This window comes from Pleurodeles waltl, chromosome 6 (assembly GCF_031143425.1).
Source record: "Pleurodeles waltl isolate 20211129_DDA chromosome 6, aPleWal1.hap1.20221129, whole genome shotgun sequence".
In the NCBI taxonomy this organism is placed as follows: domain Eukaryota; kingdom Metazoa; phylum Chordata; class Amphibia; order Caudata; family Salamandridae; genus Pleurodeles; species Pleurodeles waltl.
The window spans coordinates 619,250,790-619,275,130 of NC_090445.1; the positions used below are offsets into that span (position 1 = coordinate 619,250,790).

General features: G+C 40.9%; 1 protein-coding gene across 2 annotated transcripts in view; it reads right to left on the minus strand.

Annotated features, from left to right (window-relative positions):
* GPR37L1 (G protein-coupled receptor 37 like 1) overlaps positions 1–24,341 on the minus strand; it is a 213,333-nt gene that overhangs the window by 148,135 nt on the left and 40,857 nt on the right. The window contains exon 3 of one of the 2 annotated variants that reach the window (XM_069238944.1): positions 4,036–4,116. The exons of the other annotated variant lie outside the window; for it this stretch is intronic. Coding sequence (XP_069095045.1) covers positions 4,099–4,116 — 18 coding nt within the window. The 3' untranslated portion in view covers positions 4,036–4,098. Of the gene's footprint in view, positions 1–4,035; positions 4,117–24,341 lie in introns of those variants that run through there. 2 annotated transcript variants of the gene reach the window in all.

Below are 24,341 nucleotides of genomic sequence, written 5' to 3' on the forward strand. Positions count from 1 at the left end.
GATACACTGTTGTATGCACATGTGCTACTGTAAGAATGAGTATTAACAGGAGATTATGTATAGCAGAATTACCCATCTACTCCCATCTGCTTGGTAAGAGTTGTGAGTAGAGTACAGTCTCTTCCTACATCCTACTATGCACACCCATTATCAGAGAGAGGGATGTTAGCATCAAGGACATTCCCTCTCCAATCACTACTACACACCACTGACATCTGAAAGAGAGGTGTCAGCAGAGAGGTCAGTTTCTCTCAACACACCCTGTAATGCACACCCATCATCTGAGAGAGAGATCTGACAGAAGATGTCAGTCCCTCTCCACACACTACAGCACACACCTGTCGTCTGAGAGATAGAGGTATAAAAGGACAGGTTATCATTCTCTACACACTACTATGATCACCTGCCATCTAAGACAGAGGTCTGATAGGAGAGGCCAGTTCCTCCCAACAACCGACTATGCACAGTCTTCAACTGAGAGAGAGGACTCAGCAGAGAGACCAATGTCTCTTCACATATCCTACCATACACACCCGTCATCTGAGAGAGGTCTGAAAGAAGAGGCCAATGCCTTCCCACACCCTACTATGCACAGCCATCATCTGAGAGAGAGGTCTGACAGGAGAGACCAGTTGCTCTCCACACACTACTACTCTCACCTGTCATCTGAAAGAGAGGTGTGTAAGGGCAGGCGTGTCAATCCCAACACACTACTACACATAACTGTCATCTGAGACAGACGCTTCAAAGGAAAGGCCAGTCTATCCGCACACTCTACAACGCACACCTGTCATCTCAGAGAGAGGTCTGACAGAAGAGGACAGTTCCTACCCACACACTAGTAGGAACACCATCTGAGAGAGAGTCTGAAAGGTCAGGCATGTAGTTCCCCACACACTACTACTCACACCCGACCTCTCAGACAGAGGCCTGAAAGATGAGACAAATCCCTTCCCACACCCTACTACATACAGCTGTCATGTGAGAGAGAGGTCTCAGCAGAGAGGCCAGTCTCTCTCTATACACCTCACCACTCACACCCGTCATCTGACAGAGCGGTCTGAAAGGAGAGGTCAGTACCCCTCTACATCCTAATATGCACAGCTGCATCTGAGAGAGAGGTCTGACAAGAGATTCCAGTCTCTAGTGGTACTATGGACCCCGTCCCCTTGGGATGCAAACTTTAGAAAAAGGGAACAGGGCCACGCGGTACCCCTTCCCTGAGCCATTAATGGCCCCAAGAAGCCCACCCCCAGAGCCAACTCAGTAGCTATGTCACAGAGTAGCCATCACGGGACAAAGAGGTTTCCCTGACTGCACTGGCACAGTCAGGGAAACCTCTCACTTGACAGGAGAATTTTCAAATCTTCCGCCAAGTGGTGAATGGGAGCTTGAAAAATATTCCCCTGTTTGCTGTGAGCGGATTTGTCCTCTGTTTCCCTGCCTGCAGTGAAGTGGACAGGGAAACAGACCTAAACATTGCTCCTACCTGGTGAGAGCAGCATTATTTGTAGCTCCCTCCAGGTTGGAGCAATACCAGTTCCCACAGGATGCCAGGAGCTTTGCTGGGGCTGTGGGGACCTTGGGGCTCCCACGTGACCTCCAATGTACCATGCCATGCCCTTGGGCAGGGGAGGGGGGCTGCAGGCCACCCTCCCCCTCATTTCAGCACTGGAGTCCCGGTAATGTGGTCCCCGGAGCCTAAATCAGGCTGCGGAGGGAGGGAGGCCACATACCCCCTCCCATAAATAATAATGCCGGACCATGGGGGATGGCCAATTTGACCTTACTTTAACCTTTGTTTTTTTCAGTGAATATAGCTATAGATATAGATACAGATATATTTACAGATATAGTTGAGTGCATATATAAATGTATTGATAGGAGGAACATTGGAACATTTTTTGTCATTTTTTGTTTTGCTAAGAACTTTGATGCTGCTTGATAAATCTTCACAAAACTTTCCAAAATAAATGTTTGTTCATTCAATCTCCTTCCAGGAAAGTTTCAAGGTCATCTGCAAGAAGAAGCAGAGGAAAATGGGGGGGCAGGCAGAGGTAGGGGGACTAGCGTGACGATCCCAAGTCATTGTTTTTTCATGCTAATTTCCATAGGAAGATTTGGGAAGAGACACAAAAAAAACTGCTGAACAGAACTACACCAACTTTGCAGAAAGTTAGAATTTTACAGAGAAGGTGTGTTTTTTGTTATTTGGCTGGAAATGCGCTCAGGCATTTGAAAAAAATGTGTTTAAATAGATGTTCAGGATGGTCATTCAGAATTAATTAAAAATAGGTATATCTGGACAGTTGGTCCTGTGTGAGTCTTGTGTGACCCCAACAGTACCAACATTCAAAATAATACAGTGCCTGATTGGTTGAGAGGCCTTTTTCCCATTGGCCCTTTTGGTTCTGTGGGACAGAGCAATCTGATTGGATGGATGCAAAATCAACGAAAATGTTGCAGCCACCATTAGAAGTTATAAGGACTCTTTATATACAGGTCATGGGGGCTCTGTCCCCGTGTCCTGTATATAAAATAGTAAAAATATATTAGGGGGTAGGGTAGGGGTACTCTGACCCCCGGCACTTCTGGGTGGTGGGGATATGGAAAAACCCAGGGGCCTAGATTAAAACAAAATGGCCCGTGATCATGATTCGAGTTCTGTTAATTTACTTGGTAGGGACTTGCTTTGGAGTATGAATTGTGTGATTTATTCCCCACTGCATGGAATTGGAATTGAAACCAAAGACAAAGATTCAGTACTTAAAATAAAATTACAAGAATTGAAAGCTCATTTATTCCCAGTACTTACAAAAGATGACCTGCCTCTTGATTTAAGAAACAAAGTGAAAGAATAGGTATGGCATTTCAAAGGTAAAGATATAGGATTAATAGAGGGCAGAGTGATTGAAGATAAAGGTCAAATCATGCACTGTTTTCTCTAGTACTCAACAGTATACATTTTCACAAGAAGCAAAAGAGGGAATGAAGCCTGTTATAGAAAAGATCTTCAAGCAGGGTATTTTACCAGAAGTGTTTTGGTTGTCCTTGAAGACCTCCTGTAATCAGCATTAAAAACTGAGTGGAAAACGGAAGGTAGTCTACAAACTTAGGAAAACAAGCAAAATTGTAGTTCTATGTTGTCAAGTGATAATGAATCCTGCTGAAATCTTGTTTCAAATTCCTGTGGAATCAGAATGGTATACAGTCTTTGACTTATGCCAAATGTTCTGCTTCACTACTGTCATGAATACAGCTAACACCTTTTCGATTTTTTATTCCTCAATAAAGTCCTCATTTGGTGTACGATCCCACAAGGGTATACAGCGAGTACCCTAAACTTTAGCCTGATTTTAAAGAAAGGTTTGGAAATCTTGCTGCTCCCTCTGCCTCACTGATGATGCAATATATAGATGAGCTGGTACCAAAGACAAAAGAACACTGCAAGTTGGTTACAGTTGCACTCTTGAGCCATCTTGCTGGCAATGGTCATAAGGATTCACCCACAAATATGTAGTACTATAAAAGAGAAGTGATTTATCTTGGCCACAACATTGTGAAAGGGGCAGGACAAGTGTCCAAAGAACAGGTTTCTGCAGTCCTGAAGATGAATCCTCCAACTACTTATAGGCACATATTCTTAGGAATTGTTGGCTACTGTCTTCAGTGGATTCAAAATCTTTCTCTGATTGGTAAGCCTTTACTGAGGCTCACTCGCAGTGATGTAGAGGGTCCTGCTTTCGGGCCTGCAACCTCGAATATGCCCCAGTAAAAAACAAATGAGTTGATCATTTGCCTTTGCAGGGACCAATTCTTGTTTACAGAGACCATTGCTTGTTTGCAGAGACCAATGCTTGTTGGAACTAATACTTGTTAGAGACCAATGCTTGTTTGGGAACATGTGTTACACAAGCCTCCAGCATCCCTATGACTCAGACTGGGTGTGGCTCCCTAAGACCCAGACTGTGTGGCGCTGGATGCAGCAGGTATTTAACCCACACCAGGTCTGAGAGAATTGCTTGCTGTAAAAGTCAACGGCTGCAGAGACGGAATCTCTGCTCCTCCGCTGTTGATCTTCATGTTCATTTCTGTCCATCATCTTAGAGGCTGCTTCTGGAAGAAGAAGAGACCAAGGGAATTAACCCTTAAAAAGGCAGTAACATGTTGCATGCAATTTAAGAACATTTATTGCTAAAACTTGATACTTGCTGACTTGAAACTTGAAAAGCAAATGTTCCAAGATGCGATGCGCCTAAAATGGGACATCTTTGGATTTTAAGGTCATTGGGATGTTCGCAGCTTGTCATACTATAACACTCGTTGTAGTTGCTTGCATTATACCACAGAAAGGAGTTTCTATTGAACAATTATTATGAAAACGATGTACTGTGAATACGTTTATTATCGCTGAGTTTGATGGAGCATTACTATTTTTGTTAGCGATACAGTGTACTGTGAATACAGTTATTATCGCTGAGCTCAAAGTGGCATTTGCATTATTTCAAATTGTTGCTGGTGATGCAGAGCATTCTGTGTTTGGCACTTAAACAAAGTTGAAGCTTACCTTTGCCATGTTTAAAATTATGCTGTGATGTTACAGTGATAAGCCAGTTGTTCGTGTAGGTGAACGCTACTGGTTAACCGTATGTTTTCATAGTAATATAATGTGAACCGTAATCCTTGATATAAACCATATCTTTTAGTGTGATTTATACATTGGATTGCGTTCCTTGCAGTACTAGCACAGTACAATGATTAACTCTTTGGATTTGTTCTTATTATTGTTGCCTATGTAAATGTCTATGAGTTGAGTGAGTCAGCATCTTGGAAAATCTCATGAAGGCGAAACACGCAAGATATCCACTGAACGTCAATGAAAATCTAGATAAGCTTAATTGAAATGACAAGGGATTAATCTTGGATCACAGTGGGAGTAGTTATAACCAGTATAGGAGGTTCCAGGCTCTTATTTAATTACAGGTAATCCACATTGTTTCCAAAAATTCTTAGAGAGAGGGAGAGCCATCAAAAGCAGGAAAGGGGACCCCAACAGTGACGTCTAGCTTGCACATCATAGTTTAACAGTATAGTATAAATGGCTATGAGATATTAGTTATTTGACTGATGTGTAATTTACCATAGGAAAGACCGGCTCTTCAAAAACCATCATTAGGCGTCCATATCCAACCCTGCTACACCAGTGTCTCTCTCCTTCTGTCATCCATCCTCTTTCCCTGGGACGTTGCAGTGCCGATAAAGTGTATTTAAGTGGGAGGCACGCAAGATTTGGTGGAATTGGGAACAAACAGCTTGGTCAGCATTGTGTCTCCGTGGGATGGCCAAGTTAGTGCTTGACACCTGCAACATTTGATATCTAATTCATGAAATCCTTCTGAGAGCTCAGAGAAAATCTTTGTAGAGCACCCACTCTTGAATGTTTGATTATGAAAAGTTTTTATTTTTATGCCACAAAAAGAAGGATGTGAACTTTCAGTGTTAGTTCAAAAGCATAGTGAGGTAGACAGGTCTGTCACTTACTTCTCTGCTAGCTTAGACACAGTAGCCATAGGTCTTCCTGTTTGTTCAACGTCTGTAGCATCTGTTTGCCTTGCCACTGAACAGAGTGAAGGAATTATTATTGGTCACATACTCATTGTGTTAGTCTCTTGTGCAGTTGAGATTCTACAGACTCATACTCGAACTCAGCATCTGACAAACAGCCACCTTGCAAAATATACAAACATTACTGGCAGCTGAAACTTTTTCAGTTCGAAGAAGCAATACCTTCAGTTACTCATGTTGACTGCATCAGTGTAACAGAGTTATGTACCAAATCAAGACCAGATATCAAATATGTCCTGCTTGAAATGACTGATTTGACTTTGTACACAGATGTTTCTTGACCGAGAGACCAAGCAGGAATATTGGGAGCAGCTTGTACAGTCTTTTCTATTTCTGAAATTGTTGAAGCCTCACAGTAGATTTGATTGCCCTCAGAAGAACATGGTGCAATGATTTATACTGACAGCCAATATTGATTTGGTAAGGTACATAGCTTTGGCAGTTAAGGTCGAAAGGGGCTCATGACATCCTCTGGTAATCTTATCTGTAATGATTTGTACATTTTACATTTACTGGAAGCAATACAGCAACCTAGAGACATATCAGTTGTGAAATGTGTCACCCATAAATGTGGTGACAACATGATCATAATGGGCAATAATTATGCTGATCAAGCAGTAAAGTACTGTGCTGTTGAAAATGCAACTGTCAACAAGAACCAGAGTCAGAACAATGTAAAGTTGATATGAAAACTGATGGCATGAATATTGTGAATTGTTTTTTGTTGAATGAAATACAGACACGATTAAGTGAATTCAGAGAATTGCAAGTGGAAGCACCAGAAGATGAAAAGATAGGAAAAAGCAGTCTGCAAGAGGGATTGCAATGATATATGGGTAACTTCAGATCATCAATATGCTCTTTCAGATTCAATGCTGCAGGGTATGGCCAGATTCCTGCATGAGCCGATTAATGTAGGAAGAGATAGTATGATTAAAACATTAAAAAAATATTGGTACAATATAGAGTACAGAAGTGTAGCAGAACTATGTCAAAGATGTGTTATTTGTTAGATAATTAATCAGGGCAAACACACATTGACTACAATCAGACATCATTGAGAGATCTGTTTACAGTGGTATCATTTATGTTATCGTGATTGTCTGCTTGTTTCTAAACTAGCTGAGACCTAACCGTCCAGGAGAAGCGATAACATGACTGTGGACAAACGTTTGTTGAGGGTGTTGGTGCAAAAGTTTGACATGCCTACTTCAAGCGAGGCAGATGAGGTACTCATCTTCAAAATGAGGGCTTGAAATTGCTGTGTGTTACCTTACAAATAGAGCAAAGGTTCCACTCTAGTTACCAGCCAGAGGAATCAGTTGAGATTAAGAAAATGAATGGCGCGATCAAATCCAAACTTGCCAAAATGTATGCCTGGACCAACTTCAAGAGGCCTGATGCTCTTCTTCTTGTTGTCATAAGCATTAGAAGTACTCCAAACAAAAAGACTGGTCGTTCACATTACTAAATCCTCATAGGAACGGCTCTACAAATCCCATATATTCCCCGAAAAGCACTTGTATCAATAACAGATATTCTATTGGATTACTGTAAAGGTTTGGCGGATATGCTGAAATCTGTCTCTCATCAGGTAAGTTTGATAACACTGTCAACAAAAGAAGTCCAGTGACACACACTGCATCTAGGATGCTGGGTTCTGATCAAGAAGCATGTCTGCAAAGGTTGCCTAGAGACAAGGTGCACGGGCCCCTATTTAGTTGTGTTTGTAAATAACACTGCTGTGAAGTGTGTTTGAATCCCACAGGGGATCCATGCAGCTCACACAAAGAAAGTGAAGATTGTAGATTAAGAAGTGATGACAAAAAGCACTGATTCAGTGCCCAGCTTGAGTTTGTTGCATGGATTCAGAGCGTGGAGATGGAGATCCTGGTGGATCAAGTAGCCAGTGTGAAAATCAGCAAATTCAAAAGCAAGGAGAAATGTTGTTGGAAACTCATGAGCAACAAGAGGAAGCTGAGACTGTTATGAAAAGTAAAGGGAAGCGGTGCCCAGTGAGCTAAGTTCCTGATCAAAGCACAAGTCCAGCTGTGAGTGGTGAGGAAGATTCAGCAGTAGTCCGAAGAGAAGACACAGACGTTGAGAGGCACATTGAGGAGATAAGTGGCCTGCTTCTGTAAGAAGCAACAAGAGGTTGTACTTTCAGAGACCAGAATCAATCAGAGAAGACTCAGTCATACTGTATATGTTGGATTTCAGTATTTCATTGAAAGGTATTTCTATTTCTAAAGACCTGGGAATCATGTAACATATCATAATTATATTTGATGAAGATTGCACAACTTAATTTGGACACTCACATGACTAAAATGAGCATGTATGTAACCTGAGTGAAGAAAAGCTTGTTGAGGAATATAATGAAAGTAGAGTGAGAATTCTAACAGATTGGAGAGAGGTGAGTGAAATTAGAGAACACATTGAAGTTGAAGAGAAATGTAACAGTTCACATGCACCCAAGGCTGGAAATGAAGCATGAAAGAAGAGGTTAGTTGTGTGTGGTGGGTAAGGAAACTCAAACAACTAGGCCAAAGGGATTTGTGGAAGAGAGAAAGAGTGAATGGAGTTATGTTGTTGATTTTGAGTTTTTGGCTTGTGAAGAGACAATTTTTAGAGGATTTGTTTGTGTGTGGTAAGGCAGCTCATTTCATCCTGCCTCATAATTGGGTAGGAAGTTGTTGCCTTGCTTTGGTATTCCCTCAGGTTTACCATGTTAATATGATGAATAGTGCTGCTTGGCTGAAGACAGTGGAGCACAGTTATGGACATGTTTTTTTTTATGTGTTAGGAACTATGATTCTGTCTTCTGGTGACCATAAATGATGTGAACATTAGAAGCATGTCTATGCTTGTAGACCGCCTTACTTCTAACACTGCCGCAGCACTAACTCAAATCAATCAAGAATTCATGACAATGCGTGTTATGACTATGCAGAATGGTCTTGTGCTAGAGATCCTTCTTGTGAAAGAAGGTGGAGTTTGTCAGGTTTTGAGGGTACAAGTGTGTCCTACCTTCATCGAAGATAACGGTAAGCTTTTTGATGCCCATGCCAATAATATTACTAATATCTCCTATGAATTAACATTGTTTATAGAGAAGAGTATGATGTGTTGGAATCAATTGGTTCATGATTTAGTGAGATCGGAAAGGGATTTAAAGGTGTTGATGAATGGTTTGAAGGTTTGTAGGGAACATGCTGCGTGTTATTTTAACCTCTATAGTTATTGTGTGTTATTTTATGCAATTGTTCTATTCCTTTTTTAATGTCTTAATTATTTCAAATTGTGGGTGTAAAAAGAAAGTGTTAACTATGTCTAAGAAGACTGAACAGATGGAAATGAAAGATGTAACGGCTTAAATATATGATTGATTTAGGATGTTAGAAGAACAAAGATGCAAGAGAAAGAAAAGGATGCATACTGTATTGAAAGTAGTCTGGGGTTTAATGATGATGTAGTATTCAGAGGGGGAATTTTGAATACTTTTTCCATGTTTAACTGAAATGTGCATTAATAGTAGTTTTTGTGCATCCCGAATCACACTGGTGTATTGCCATAGAGCTACTGTAATTATAACAAAATTATTATGATGTGCTTTAATGGATCTTTCTGGCCTAGACTAACTAGCCTCAGATAGGCCTCAATGCCATGTTTTATTTAAAATGGCTACCACATCATGATGTTCATTCTTTGTTTAAATTTCTTGTTTGACATTTTATGCAGCAAAATGAGCACTGTTTAATTTTATGAAATATTGTTATTGAAGAACTCACTAGAGGAATCCGTTCACTACATTCACAGGCACTAACTGCATGCACACTTTATTGCATTTATTCACAATTGCTTTCTGTTGTTTACAAAACTAGTTTGTTCTGACGCCTCTGGATGATATTAAATCAGAAGAGAATATTAAGTCAGAGTTAATATTCAAGTAGTGGGTTATTTTTAAGATGGTAGGGTTATGTGATGTGTTAAAAATAGAAATTGCAATTTGTTATAATGATGTTCAGTCCATGTTGACTCTGCAGTTTTAATAATTTTCTATGCTGAAATTAGTGATGTAACCCATGAATTGGAGGGCGGGATGGAGGTTCTTTGAATCCCTTCCTGATCCTTTAGGGATGCTGTCTGATTTTCGACTGATTTGCTGCACACTTGAGACTTAGCCTATTTCCTGACCTGTTCATTATTGCATTATTCTTTGTACCTGAGAACCTTTATGGCAATTGGCTTCTGCGTACCTTGCTGATGCAATGAGATTATTTCTGCATTTACATTTCTGTATTGCACTTTTAACTCCTAATAAACCTTACTGGGTTTTTTAAATTCCTGATCTCAAACTCATGTTTTTTATTCCTTCCTTTCCTCTTGACTATATGTTTGAAATATTGTTTGGATATTGTCTTTTGAGACCCATTACCTCATAGACATTGAGGCTAACTCCGTCCCAGACCCGCACAAATTGGGCACGCATGTATTATGAAACGTTTCTGGGTAAAAGCGTGCCAAAGTGCTCAAAGTGAAGTGTAGATGCTCCTGAATTCAGAGAGACTTAGCTGGTAGTGAGTTCCAGAGTTTGATGACTTATTCCACAAAATCAGAAGACCCTATGAATTCCTTACAGTAAGGTGATACAATGATCTGTGGTTAAAGACTTAAGTGTAGTGTTCTATTTTGTTTGTATTCAAGGCCCGACTGGGAACGTAAAGCAGCCCAGGCAAAATTTGTCAGATCAGTCCCCATAAGGTGCACAGTGTGCAAGACTGACCACTACAATTGGCTTTGGGGGGTTCTGCAGCCCAAGGAAATGTGGGAAAATTTGAAAAAATGGTGCCAACACATTTTTCATTATATATTCAATTATATTTTTTTCTAAAGCAAAGTAAATGATGACTGTACAGTGCACCAGGATAAGGAAATCTTTATTGGGGCTCTTCAATGATTCCCTTATCATCACCCTCTAACAGTGCCTCTCATAGCTCCATAGCAGCGCTCTCTCACATGTACTTCATTTATCTTAGGGTGTTGGTGCACTTTACATCACACACACATAGAGAGACAGTGAATCATACATGTCTATCAGTGTATAGAAAATGTTACATAAGACAAAGGGGACTACATTGAACTCTGAACACCCTTCAGCAGGAACACTAATCACCAGAGTTATCTTGGCACTATTATTGTTGCCTGAAAACTGTTGGATATACATGAAAATCTGCAGGGCTTTAAAAACTGCTGCACTGCCACAAAACTGGCCACAAGTAACAAAAGCGGCCCCTCACCCTTCCAGCCTCCTGGGCAAATGCCCGATACAGTCAGTCTGGCCTTGTTTGTATTGCTTGAATTTAACTTACCAGTAAAATGGCCATTTTCCATCGGATGCTCTTTAGACAATGCAGAGTGCCTTGAACATTGTTCTTCTAGTTAGATAAAGCCAGGGAATTGATTGGAGAACTGGAGTCATGCATTCTCTTGGGTGAAGGTGGAGAAGGAGTCTTGAAACATCAATTTGGATGAGTTGTATTTTGGGCGCAATGAAACTGTGGGTGCAAAATAATATGCTGCAAAAGTATACAAAAGAGTGATGGATGGGATGCTTAAACTATTCTCAGCCTCTTAACCCATCTTTCTTTTGCCCACAGTGCCATCTCAGATTAGACCAAGCCACATCAACCGTGATGATATAAACTGCTGGCATAATCAAGCTTGTAGATTATGAGTGTGATGAGAGCTTGTATATTTTTATAGTATTCATGGAAGATGCAATGCAGTGCTTTCACTGTGTAGAAGGTGTTCTTTTTGACCTTGTTGATGTGGTATTAATAAATCGGTGGCTACCCCTAGGTTGCCAACTTCTCGTGAAATAGTGTTATGGCCGGCAAGTACTTTGGGCCATATAGTAGTAGGGTGGTATATTTGCAATTGTCTGCAGGTCGTAATTGCTGTCTTTATGGGTTTGAGCTGTAAGTCATCTCTCATCACATATGCATTATGGGGTGACGGCAGTTGGGAAAGTCTGAATCGTAAAGGTTATGAGGACCATTCATGTGTATGATGATTTGTGCGTCATCTACATAACTGTAACAAGTGATAGTGAATGGTGTGGTCAGGCCTAGGCAGGGGTCAGGTAAATGTTGGAAAATAGAGGAGGTATGATGGACTCCTGAGGGACACCAGTGCTTAGGTTTTGGTAAGCTAATGTGAAAAGTGGTAGTTATACAATGCTTTGTTTGTCTCTCTGGTAAGAGGCAAACCATTTCAGAATCCTTTTCATGTATTCTGAGATGATGACATTTTTTAGTAACATGTGGTGATGCACAGAATCAAAAGCCCCTGACAGATCCAGAAGCAATATGGCCACCACTCTATTCTTGACCATAGTATGAATATGATGGCTGACTCTATGTCTGCCTGGTCTGAAATCGTGTTTTTGGTCTAACATTGAGTAATTTTTCTCCATAAACTAGAACAGTTGAATGAACACTGCTCTGTCAAATACTATTCCTAGGATCATCCAACTGATATTGGTCTGTAGGTTGCTGAGTTAGATGGGCTAAGATTTCTCCTTGTGAGGAGGAGTCTAATGTAGGAGGGTTTCTTATCAGGTAGCAGTGAGCCTAGTTACACCGACTTGTTGAAAAAGCTTATAGCTACCTCCCCTGCACAGGTTGTATGAAGGATGTATTGCGAGGATAATGTTGTAGAAATCTTTTTCTGAGAAGTCATTGAAGGGATTTGGGTGTCTAAGAAAGCTTTTGTATCTTTCTTGCGTGGATGGACCATGTATTGGGGTGGTTTTAGTGATGTCCTTAATGTAATTTTCTATCTTTTTAGTGTTTTAGATTAATTCTATGTAAACGTAGTCACAGAAGTTATGCAATTGTTCCATGTCTGTGTTTTGGCACTCTGGATTATAGAATTCTGCTAAAATCTTGTGATATCCCTTAGAAGAGGAATTGGCTTTGAATAAGTAGGAAGAATAGTGTTTTCCTTCTGTGGTTCTGATGGCTGTTCCTTATACGCTGTTATATTAGTATAGTACTAGTTTGTCGTTTTCATCTTTTGATTTTCTCCACCTGTGTTGTAGTATATTGAGATGTGTCACTTTTTATGCTTTCCCATCTTCACTGAAATAGCTTTTTCTTAAAGCTAATTTTCTGTTTACTTTGCTTTCATGTACAAGAAAAATGTCTTTAGTAGTGCAAGCGGTACCAGATGCAGCTCATCTGGCTGGATGAGAAGTTTGCTTGGTTAGGTGTTTTCTATAGCTCTAACATGCTTCCCTACAACCACATCAGAGTGCTTTAAAACACTGTGAGCAGACAGAATCCAAGCCTCATCCGGACAGTTACATGAAAAAAATTGAACTTTATTAAGGACCCCCTTGGCCCCTGAATCACTCTATGTGGTTCTGTAAGTCTACAAAATTTAACAAATAAAAATGTATCTGCTATGAGGATGGGTTTGGGTCTTTGAAGCCTTTGTGTGCAAATGCCCTGAACTAGTTGTGGGCAACTTTGGGGACTTTGCTTAACTTTCTCTCTCTCTTACTATGCTGCATATCGTACCTACTGTTAAAATATGACCCCTGAAGTACAAAAGTGAGGCATCAGCTTACTGAGACTTTTGATCTATAGACTGATCTCTACCTGACTGAAAGGTTCTGGGGCAAGTATCAGTAAGTGAGTGAATCAGGATGAACATTCCATGTGCTTGCATATGTAAGGGTTGCATACTATACTAAACAGTACGGTAAACATACCCTCCATTTAGTTATAGATTAGAGCAGGCTGTTAAGTGTCACATATTTAAGGTTCCAAGATTAAATAATGCAAAATGTGTAGAAGGAAGGGAAGGGACTGCTCCTTGAAAGATTTTGAACAAAGGATGAAAAGGTATGTGCTCCTACCATCTTGAATAATTATGCATTGCATTGTGTGATGTATTGTGAAACTGGGACAGTGAAATGACACCATTCCCTCCACTATATGTATCTCAAGACAGTTTTCAAAGCTAGCTGCCAGGAGGCACTGCTGAGATATCTCAGTTGAATGGCAGAGAATACTGCTGTTAAGGTGGCACCTGCTTCAGTGCTTCTAATTCCTGTTTGGCACTTGCTCAGTTTGCAGATGAATACTGACCATACTTGTTAATTTTAGGTCTCTCAAGACCTTTTTGAAAGACCTCTCGTGGCCCATACCAAAATGTGCAATGTTCTTAAAGGCAACTCATTGCTTACCATTGTATTGTCCTTCTCATTTACTTGCATCTTATTTGAAGAGTTCCTTCATATTCTTATGTTTGTCCCTTCCTTGGAGTGTAGATTCTCTACCATCCTTTTGAGTGGATGACTTGTATGCTTCCACTGCTCACATTCAGGAAACTACATTTCTACTTTTTCATTTAGCATAGTATTTTCTAGTTCTATCTGCGTGTGCAGCTTACCTCCATCAAAACCCCTCACCTATGTTCTCTATGTTGCATCCTCCTCTCCTTAGCACCAGCTCCACCATTGTTCTACTACTTGCTGTTCCCCTTATGCGCTACTTCCCCACCCCACATACATCATGTCACTCACAACTGCTTCACCCCACCATTACTTCCCACGCCCCAGCATTTTCTTTATCCCCCCTCCCGTTTAGCCCGTGCCTTATGCAGTGCTCCCCCACCCCACTGCCTGTTTAGCCTGTACCGTATGCAGTGCTCCACCGTCCCACTACCTGTTGCCTCCTCTCATCCACTACTCCATTGCTCCCTCACTCCTTGCAGCCCTTTTCTTGTAGACTGGAAGAGTCTGACAGCTGTTTGTTTACCGCTCAGTGAATTAAAATAATGAACAAAAAAGCACTAGTCATTCTGTAGGCGAGTGCTTGTATGGCGACATGCATGCACCTTCAAGCTTGTGCACATTTACAGGATGCCACAGTAGTATGATGTACACACGGGCATGGTCGCATCACTGCACAGCGTTGTATGCCCCGATGCTTCACAACATCTGCAAAAACCTTAAGCAAAGGCAGTAGGTCAAAATGGCGTGTCCTGTTATCTTTACCAATGAATATTTTTTGCATTTCTGTGCTGCACACCTGTCGTTTAGTTCAAAAATATATTTTGAAACCAGATTCAGTTCTAGACGCACGCAATTTCTGAACCACTTCGCTACTGATTTTATAACATAATGAATGCACATATTGCACAGATTCAATAATAGCCTAGTTTACCATTGCTTCCTCAAATGTATTGGTTTGACGGGAAAGCTAGCAGGAAGTGTATCAAAAGAACTGAGGCTCATATTTATAATTTTTCAATGCTGGATTCGCATCATTTTTTGACACAAAAGTGGCGCAAAATTACAAAATACAGTTGTATTTTGTAATTTTGCGCCGCTTTTGCGTCAAAAAGTGGTGAAAATGCAGCGCTAAAAAAGTATAAATATGGGCCTGTGTTTTTTTTTTATGTGAAATGTCCTCGAAAGAAACCCCAGGCACTCACCATGTTTAGCAAAGGATTCTTTCAAGTGAATAGTTGGCATTATGCCGAGGTGAATTGAACATTCACTTTTGATACATGCGATGATCTTCAGTTTACAAACTCAAAACTCAGCACCCTTTGAGGCTGTAAATTGAAAACCATTACATTGGCAGTCCCAGCTATTCCCAGCACTTATAAGCAAGTGCTATAGGAAAAACATGCTATAATTATATTTGATTTTGCTAAATTTACTCAACCAGGATATATTTTGTACTGTGTTGGTTAATTTTGGGCAAAATAAGCCTTGAGCCAACCATGTTATTGCTACCACATGGAGGTATGGATTTTAATACGATTTATTGGCAAGGTATAGACACCTAGAGATGGAACATATGTGATAGCAAGTCATATCTCCTTGCCTTTTGTGAGATACCACTGCACTCCCAAGAAACATTGAAGTGAATGGAATTTTTTTCATAATTTTTATTATTGTGAATATTATTATTAAAATTTACAAATACAGTAAATGAGATCATCTAAATTGATAATAACTATAATAGCAATTATGATTATATTAAGTTCACCAAGTGAAATGTATGCATTTTTTCATTAATTTCTTCTCCCAGAGCTGGTGGGGATTAACTGTGCATCATCATCAAGAAGACTGAAACAAGCACATCCTGTCCCTTTATTAATTAATGGTCAAATGTCCAACACGGAGTTAAGCTGACAAGCCCGCATGACTACTCATCATAGAAAACTTTGGTAAAGGCAGCTCAAGTAAGGAATCACATTCCACTGTTGGAACCCACAGCTGATCCTCTCCCACACCCAGCTGATTCTCGCCCTCACCAAGGACCCCGCAACCACCAAAACCAGCCTCCACAAAGGGATGAAGGCCATCGCCGAATGAATGAAGAACAGCTGCCTGAAACTGAATTCTGACAAAACTGAGGTCCTCATTCTCGGCTCCACCCCCACCGCATGGGACGACTCCTGGTGGTCTGTCACACTGGGAACCGCACCGACACCCACTGACCACGCATGCAACCTGGGATTCATCCTGGACTCATTGCAATCAATGAACCAGCAAGTCAACACCGTCTCTTCCTCATGCTTCAACACCCTCCGCATGCTTCAGAAGATCTACAAATGGATCCCCACTTAAACCAGAAGGACGGTCACCCAAGTCCTCATAAGTAGTAGACTGGACTACGGCAACGCCCTCTACGCAGGAGCCACAGACAAGCTCCAGAAAAGACTGCAACACATACAGAATGCCTCTGCACGCCTCATCCTGGACATCCCCTGCCACAGCCACATCACAGCCCACTGGAGAGACCTGCACTGGCTCCCTGTCAACAAGAGAATCACGTTCAAACTCCTCACCCACGCTCAAAAGGCACTGAACAACACCGGACCAGAATACCTCAACAGACGACTCTCCTTCTACACCCGACCCGACAGCTTAATTCCACCGACCTTGCCCTCGCCACCATCCCACGCATTCACAGAACGTCCGCTGGTGACAAATCGTTCTCCCACGTCGCCGCCAAGACTTAGAACACTCTTCCCACCCACCTGTGACAGACACAGGACCTACTTACCTTCAGGAGACACCTCGAGACTTGGATGTTCGAGCAGCAGCAGCCCCCCCCCCCCTCAGAGCCTTGAGACCCTTATGGGTGAGTAGTGCACTTAACAAATGATTTCATTGATCGATAGATTGACTGTTAGACATTGTGAGAAATGTGGAAAGCAACACGGTTCCCTAAGTATTTTACCACAGGAAATGCAGGAGTCTGTTTACTATGAAGAGAGATTTACAGACTATTAAGCGAAAAGCTGAAGCAAGAATCAGTGATGATGCTGGAATGAGTGAGTGCACAAATAAATGCTTAAACAGAAGAATATCATTAAAGTCAAATGTGTATGCTGAAGAACATATATTTTGTGGAAAGATAAAATGCTACAAGGGAACATCAATGCCTGAGAAATTAATCAAAGCTATGGAACATAGAGTTGACAAAATACTTTGAGAGTGTGCAGCCATTAATTGTCATTCAAAGATCTTAGCAGTTTGTAGTAGGGACATAGTGGCTGCAGAAGCCCATTAGCATGGGATAACATTGATAGGATATTACTAGTAAGGGGACAACTCATCAAGTCAATGGTATAGCTATGCAGCCCAAGTTGTTTGGACCACAATCTTTTAAAGCTCCTCTCCCAAGCATTGAGAAACAAAAGCAAAGGACATTGACCACCACAAATACTGAAGAATTGTTCATGTATGTTTCTAGTAAACAAGATGGGGCTCAGCCATTGATGACAAGTACCAAAGTCATGACGGAATGTGCTGCCTGATTGAAGGTTGCACAAAATAACAACACAATCTGGATTGTTACAAGGCAAGAAACGAGCCTTGCACAGATAATAACAAGTTGGACAGGACTTAACATCAGCTCTAGAGACCTAGTTAGTGTATCACAGGATTCCATTAGCTACTTGCCCACCATTAATGCCCCTGCAACTGAGTTGTTAACTTTTTTTGAAATGTTGAAATAGTCAGAGCTGATAAGGGAATCACTGCATTTGGAGAAAATTGTAGTGGTCATGGATCAAGCTCTCTATGCAAAAGCAACTGAGATTGTGTGGAAGCATAAAGCATCGTACAACAGAATCATAATTCGAATGGGCACATTTCATACCATTTGCAGTGTCCTGTTCATTCTTGGAAAACACTTTCAAGACGTTGGCCTTTGCGACCTTTGCATTGAAGCAGACATGATAGCAAAAGGATCAAAATCATTAGTACTAGAAGGTTGTATGTACAATCGTGCAGCTCGAGTACACAAGTGCGTGTATAAAGCTATGTTGAGACTGGCTTGGTTGGAATTTATACCCTGGGTGGAGAAGAATTACGAAGAGAACATTCAGGTAGTCTACTCCTTCATTGAGGATGTTAATGACTTTTAAACAGACCTTTGCCAACGGAGATTAGAGGACCTCTTGCAGAATGCTACCTTAGCTGAAGTAAAACAGTATTATGATGTATTCCTGGAACATCTTCGTCATGACAGTGGAGATCTCTCTGCATTTTGGATGTTGTATGTGGTTATTGTTGAAAATGTCTTGCTTACTCTGCTGCGTGCTGCTCAAGAAGGAAATTGTCATTTACATCTTACCACCAAAGGCTCTATGATCCCATGGTGTTTTGCATATGGCACGATGAACTATGCTACATACTTTATGTATACTATGCCAAAATGACATTACTTGCAGTGAAACATCCAGTTATACACCACAACTTAATAAACGGGTGCTTTTCAGTTCATCTCTCATATATTAGTCCATCTGGACGAATTACTGTCAATCAAGTGATAGGGGTAACAGTCAACAAAGACACACAGACTAGGGCGAGGGTGATACAACAAGGTTTAACCTAAAGGCGGGTGCTGTGAAATGATTTTATATGACGGCTAAACACACAAGCGCCTTTTTGGGTCAGATTAGGGAAGTTGTTTGTAACAACAGATCAGATCTTACTCAAGCAGACCTACATAAATCACAAATTGAAAAAGTCAAAGATACTGTTACGAGAGCTGTTAACCTGGTTCAAAGCTGGATAAACCCATTTGTTGGGCCACATGATCTCATTATACTCTCCATGACAAAAAAGGCAGCTGCAATGCTGTAGTGCCTAGGGTGCACCAGCACCTGTCTCAATGTTCACTGTCTGCAAAGCAGACAGTGAACATCATGATGGGGCTGGCAAGGGGGGCCCCTGCACTGCCCAGGCCATTTAATGGTTGTGCTACCACCATGAAACCGCTGGCAGAGAGAGGAGTTGTAATCCCAAGGGCAACGCTGCTTGCAACGCTGCCCTGGCGGATTAGGACTGCCTGCACTACCAGTCCGTCTTGTGGAGGGAAACTGGCAGTGCTTAAGACAACCAGCGTCGTAATGAGGCCATAGTGTCCGACATAATGAAGGTGCATGAAATAGGTGAACAGAAGGAGTGTTGCGAAAGACAAAGCTATTTTAGCAACACTTGCAGAAAAATGTTACCCCTGCTGAGAAAATACCTTGAAAGTCAGCCACGCTGATTGATGGTATGGTTTTTGTTCAGAGAGTAAAAGGAGGCAAATCAGACTTTGGTGAGGTGGCTATGTCTGTCTTGTCCATGGCTTTGCATGAAGGGAATAGGAGTCAAAAAATCGATGTTGTGTTTGATACGTACAATGAGATGGCTAGTAAGAACAGTTAAAGGACAATCAGAGGGTAATAATTCAGGTACCATTTACAGAGCATCTCACCTGTTCAGATTGTCAGACAGTGGAGGAAATTCCTAAGCCACATAAGCAATAAAACAACTCTCATCACATGTCTTGCAAATGAATGGAGGAAAAGAGAGTATTTTGAAAAACTTGAGAATAAAACACTGTTCATGAACATCTGAAGGGAGCCACAAAGTGCCCGATCTCAACAGTCACATGAAGAAGCAGATGTCCGTTTGTTGCTGCATGCTGCACACGCTTCTAAATAGGGTTATGAGGTAGTAATGATGAGCTCAGATGACACCAATGTGTTTATTATGTGCTTGAGATTCCATGTCAAAGTCATGGCTGAATTGTTTCTGAAATGTGGTACTAAAAGCATGCGAGTTCTTGACATTGGGAAAATAGCTTCAACTCTAGGTGAAAAGTTTTGTCAAGCTATGAAATGTTTCCATACGTTTAGTACATATGACACAAAAAGCGCATTTGCGGGAAAAGGAAAAGTAAGTGTGTTCAAAATCCTGTCTTCCAACAGACATACACAGGAAACATTTTCGCATCTCAGAGATAAATGGGATCTCTCTGAAGAACAAATTAGAGCAATTCTTGTGCTTGCTGTATGCTCCAAAATATTCAGTTCATCACGTGAATGACCTGAGATATCATCTATTTTGCACAAAGAAGGGTGGGATAGACAGTCATCAGCTTCCATCCTGCAGGGACTGTCTGAAGAAACATGCTGAATGTGCGAATTATGAAGCTGCTGTAAGCAGGAGATGTTTTCTGAATGATCCACAGACACCTACTCCAAATGGGGGAGGGTGGAAGTTGTAAAAACACAAGGGAGCAGAGCAACTGGTAGTGGACTAGATAGAAGAGCACCCAGCACCTCAGACTGTGTTAGATCTACTCGTTTGCAACTGCATTAGGAACTGCAAACTGCCTGCATGTGTCTGTGAAAAACAAACAGACACAGAGAATGATGACACCTTTTCAGAAGAAGAAGATAATGATGATGAATGTGAATGATAAAATTGTGTTTATGTTCACTCATGACATACATTGCCTATGTAAGATGTGACAACTATTATTATTTGAAATTGTAAGTGAAAATTATGCATAGAATCTTATCAATATGAGGAATACAATGAAGTTTTGTTATTATTTTAAGGACTATATTGTTATTATTACAATTAATAATTATAATTATTTTTACATTGTATTGCGTTTAACTAACCTGGTGGAATTAGATTTATTTTTCCACATATTATGATGAATGTGTATGCTATTTATCAAAAATATTAAAACAAATATTTTTTTGGGCTATGTTTGCTAATCCAGTAAGATCAGACATAAGGCAAACAGTGATGACTTGCTATCACATATTTTCCATCTCTAGGCATCCATACTTTGCAAAACAATCATGTTAGAACCCATCCCCGAGTGGTACCAATGGCCTAAATTTGCAGTCCTGGTTCGTGGCCTTGAAGATATGTATGGTTTACAGGCTCATTTAAACTTCAGCTCGTTCCCAGCCAGCCCTCCAGGTAAGCAGTAACATTTGGTTGGTGAAAGCTCTCCCAACGTGATTCGAGATCAGTGTCTACCTCGTGGGCATTTCTGGGACTTACATGTACTGCTGTGCAGCAAATTCACTGAACGCCAAGCAGAAAGCATCGTGGATGTTATTTTTTTGGGACTGCTTTCCTAGCCCCACTTTTCTAAAACAAACTTCTGAAGTGAAAGTTTGGTTTGGAGAAATAAAAACTCAGTGGGCATGATCTCTCCATATCAAGGTCAATTGTTATTTTCCCTATTCATATCTGCAATGTCTCACATAGTGGAGCTGGGCAGGAAAATTCAGTGGCAAGCACCCTGCCCTTAACAGGGCAGGGCAGCCGTCACTATAATCCAGACGTGTAGTGGCAGATGGATTGTTAAGTCAAGGTTTTCTGATGGCAGGATTTTCCCCACCTTTAAATGGGATGAGGGAAATGGGAGTTTGGTGGACAGTAATCTGCCAAAAATGTTTCGTAGATACCCTGCATCCTCAAACTTTTGATGACCTCTAATGACCACATTAAACTTCTGTGGCACAAAACTAAGGGTCTGATATAGAAGTTGGTAGAGGGAATACTTCATCACAAATATGACGGATATCCAGTCCACCATAATATGATCTCTATAGGTTATAATAGGATCATAATACAGTGGACAGGATATCCATCACATTTGTGATGGAGTAATCCCTCAGCCAAGTTATAAATCAGGCTCTAGGGTACTAAGCTAAAGAGCAAAGTTATGTCTACTCATTCTCACTAACAAATGGAACATTGAAGACAGAGTTGAAGTTTTCAGCTTGGTAAAATGGGCATCTGCGTCATAATGAAAACTCTGGACCTGATATATAAATAGATATTTTGTGTTCACAAGTTTGGCAAGACCTACGATTCTAACCCTCCCATGCAATTTCCAACATTATGTTTGTTTCTTTTTCTCCCGAGAGCTCCAGCACCATATTCTGGAGTTAGGTAGGGTATATCATCTCAATCGTACTTTCAAAAGCATTCTCAGTAGCCACTCTCACACCAGGAGGGTCCTGAGCAACAACACGTTCTCAACAGTATAAGCAACATTATCTACAGTATCTGAGAGAATTTCGAATAACCTTTCTAACCTTCCCCATGCAATATCCAAAATTATGTTTCTGTTTCTCTCCTACTGCTCTAGCACCATAATACTTTGTCCTTCTGGAGTTGGGTAGGGTATAGCATCTCACTCTTACTTCTAAAAACATTCTCAGTAGCCACTCTCACAGGAGGATCCTTAATCAATCAATCAATCAGAGTATTTATTAAGCGCTCTACTCACCCGTGAGGGTCTCAAGGTGCTGAGGGTGGCAGGGTGCAACAACATGTTCTCAATAGTATAAGCAACATTATCTCCTGGAGTACCTGGGAGCATTGACTATGCGTCCATGTATTATTTATCCAGTAAAAATGTCTGTGTCTTATTCTTGTATTGGATTATTTTGCAAATTATTATAAGTGGGTGCTATCTAACTCAATGTGGAGACTCCTCAGCAAATGTGTACTCTCTCTTCATCTTTATAAATCTACTTTAGATTTTGATGTCACCTGTCTCCATATTCACTGCCACCACTCTCTTTTTGACTGAATTTGTGCAATACTTTTCATTATCTAATGTACTGCTTGTTACTGTTCGAGCTTTAAATATTTTAGAGATCCTTTTAGCACCAAATAAAACCAAAAGGCCTGCTGTTTGTTTTTTACACACTTTTTCGTCTTTAGTCTGATGGTGCCCTGGCCTTGGGTGTGCCAAAAACAACTCAAATGGTGAGTGTGTCTGCAAGATAAGTAGAGGTGCTGATTGTGATAGCTTTGTAAACGATGAAGCTAGTTTTGAAGATGGTGTGGGCCAGCAGAGGGAGCCACTGGATTTCCATCAATATGTGGACAATTTGATCATATATCTTCAGGCACTGGATGAGACATGCTGTGGTGTGTAGAATGCCCCTAATGGGTGCCAATGTGGAGTCTGAGAGGCCATGGAGTAGGGCATTACCCCTATCAAGGTGCAAGAATATGATGGCTTGAAAATAGTTCTGAAGTACTTTCTTGCAAAAAAAACAGCTTGACTTTGTTTAGAATAGGGAGATGGTATCAGGATGGCTATCTTGGCAATGTGCTCCCTTAGGTTGAGGCTTGTGTTGAGGTGAATCCAAGTGACTTGGCATTAGGTGAGAGTTGCGGTTCATGTCATTGAGTTAGGTCTATAATCTAAATTGTTTGTTGTATAAATGTCTTGGAGAAATCCTATCACTAAATAATATTGTGTCATGAGAGTAAGAAGACCTCTGCGCAGGGCAGGTCCTGTCATGTGGGCTTTATATTGGCTCCACTTATGGTTGTCCTGAGAGCTGGCAGACCCAGCCTAGGCTTCACAAGTTTTGGAGACTGTAGGGATCCAAGCACACGACAGATCAATATTTGAGTGGATGACTCAGTCCAGTGGGGCAGACCCTCTAAATCTGGACAGCCTTGGAGAAAGAGAAGTAGCAAAGGGAACCTGGGTACACTAGATTCATGTAAAGCAATATGTGTCAAAGTGTTGCCAACCAGGGCAGGTGAGACTTGGAATAGGTAGAGCCCTGTTCCATGACTCAGAGTTTGAGCTTGTTCAGATCTTGCACAGAACTAAGGTTATAAGGCATTCCCAATTATCTGTGGTGATTTTAACAAGGATTTAAAATGATTACTCCCTCATAATATGTCACATGCCTTGGTATTGTTGTTGGTATTGCTGGGGTAAAATTGTACCCACAGCATAGAAAAGGTGAAAGGACCACCTAAATATATGCTGACAGAAATATTAATTAACAATTAACACCTGGGGATACTGAGAGAAGCATGTCTGAGTCCCTATGTCTTTGTTGCATGTTGGCCCAGCCATTCAAATGGCTTCGGTTGAGCATATTGATTAAATCCTTTTGTTTTCAGTGATAGCTAGCATATTGGGCTGTGCTGTCTTCCTTCTATGCTAGGTGTTGACTTCCTTATGGAGTTTTGCACACAGATTGCTTCATGAACGTTTTTATCCGGCACAGTGATTGGATAATCCTGGACCTCAAGAATCAAGCAATTAAACTAATATATACAGGTAGATTAGTATAACTAGCGTGTTTCTAGTTTAAGATTTTGTTTTAGTTTTCACTGTTTAATGCTTCTGTTCACTAGACTGAGGCTAACTCCTCTTATAGGTTACTGGGAATTTCTTGTTACACTTTTAAGCTGTAATTCCTGGTAGAGGAGTAGCTATGCCATGTTTCATATCATTGGAATGATAATGATAAACCCTCTTTACTGGTAGAAATGCCACTTTTAGAAAGCAGACATTTATCTGCTGTTACCTGCAGCCTGTCTGCAATAC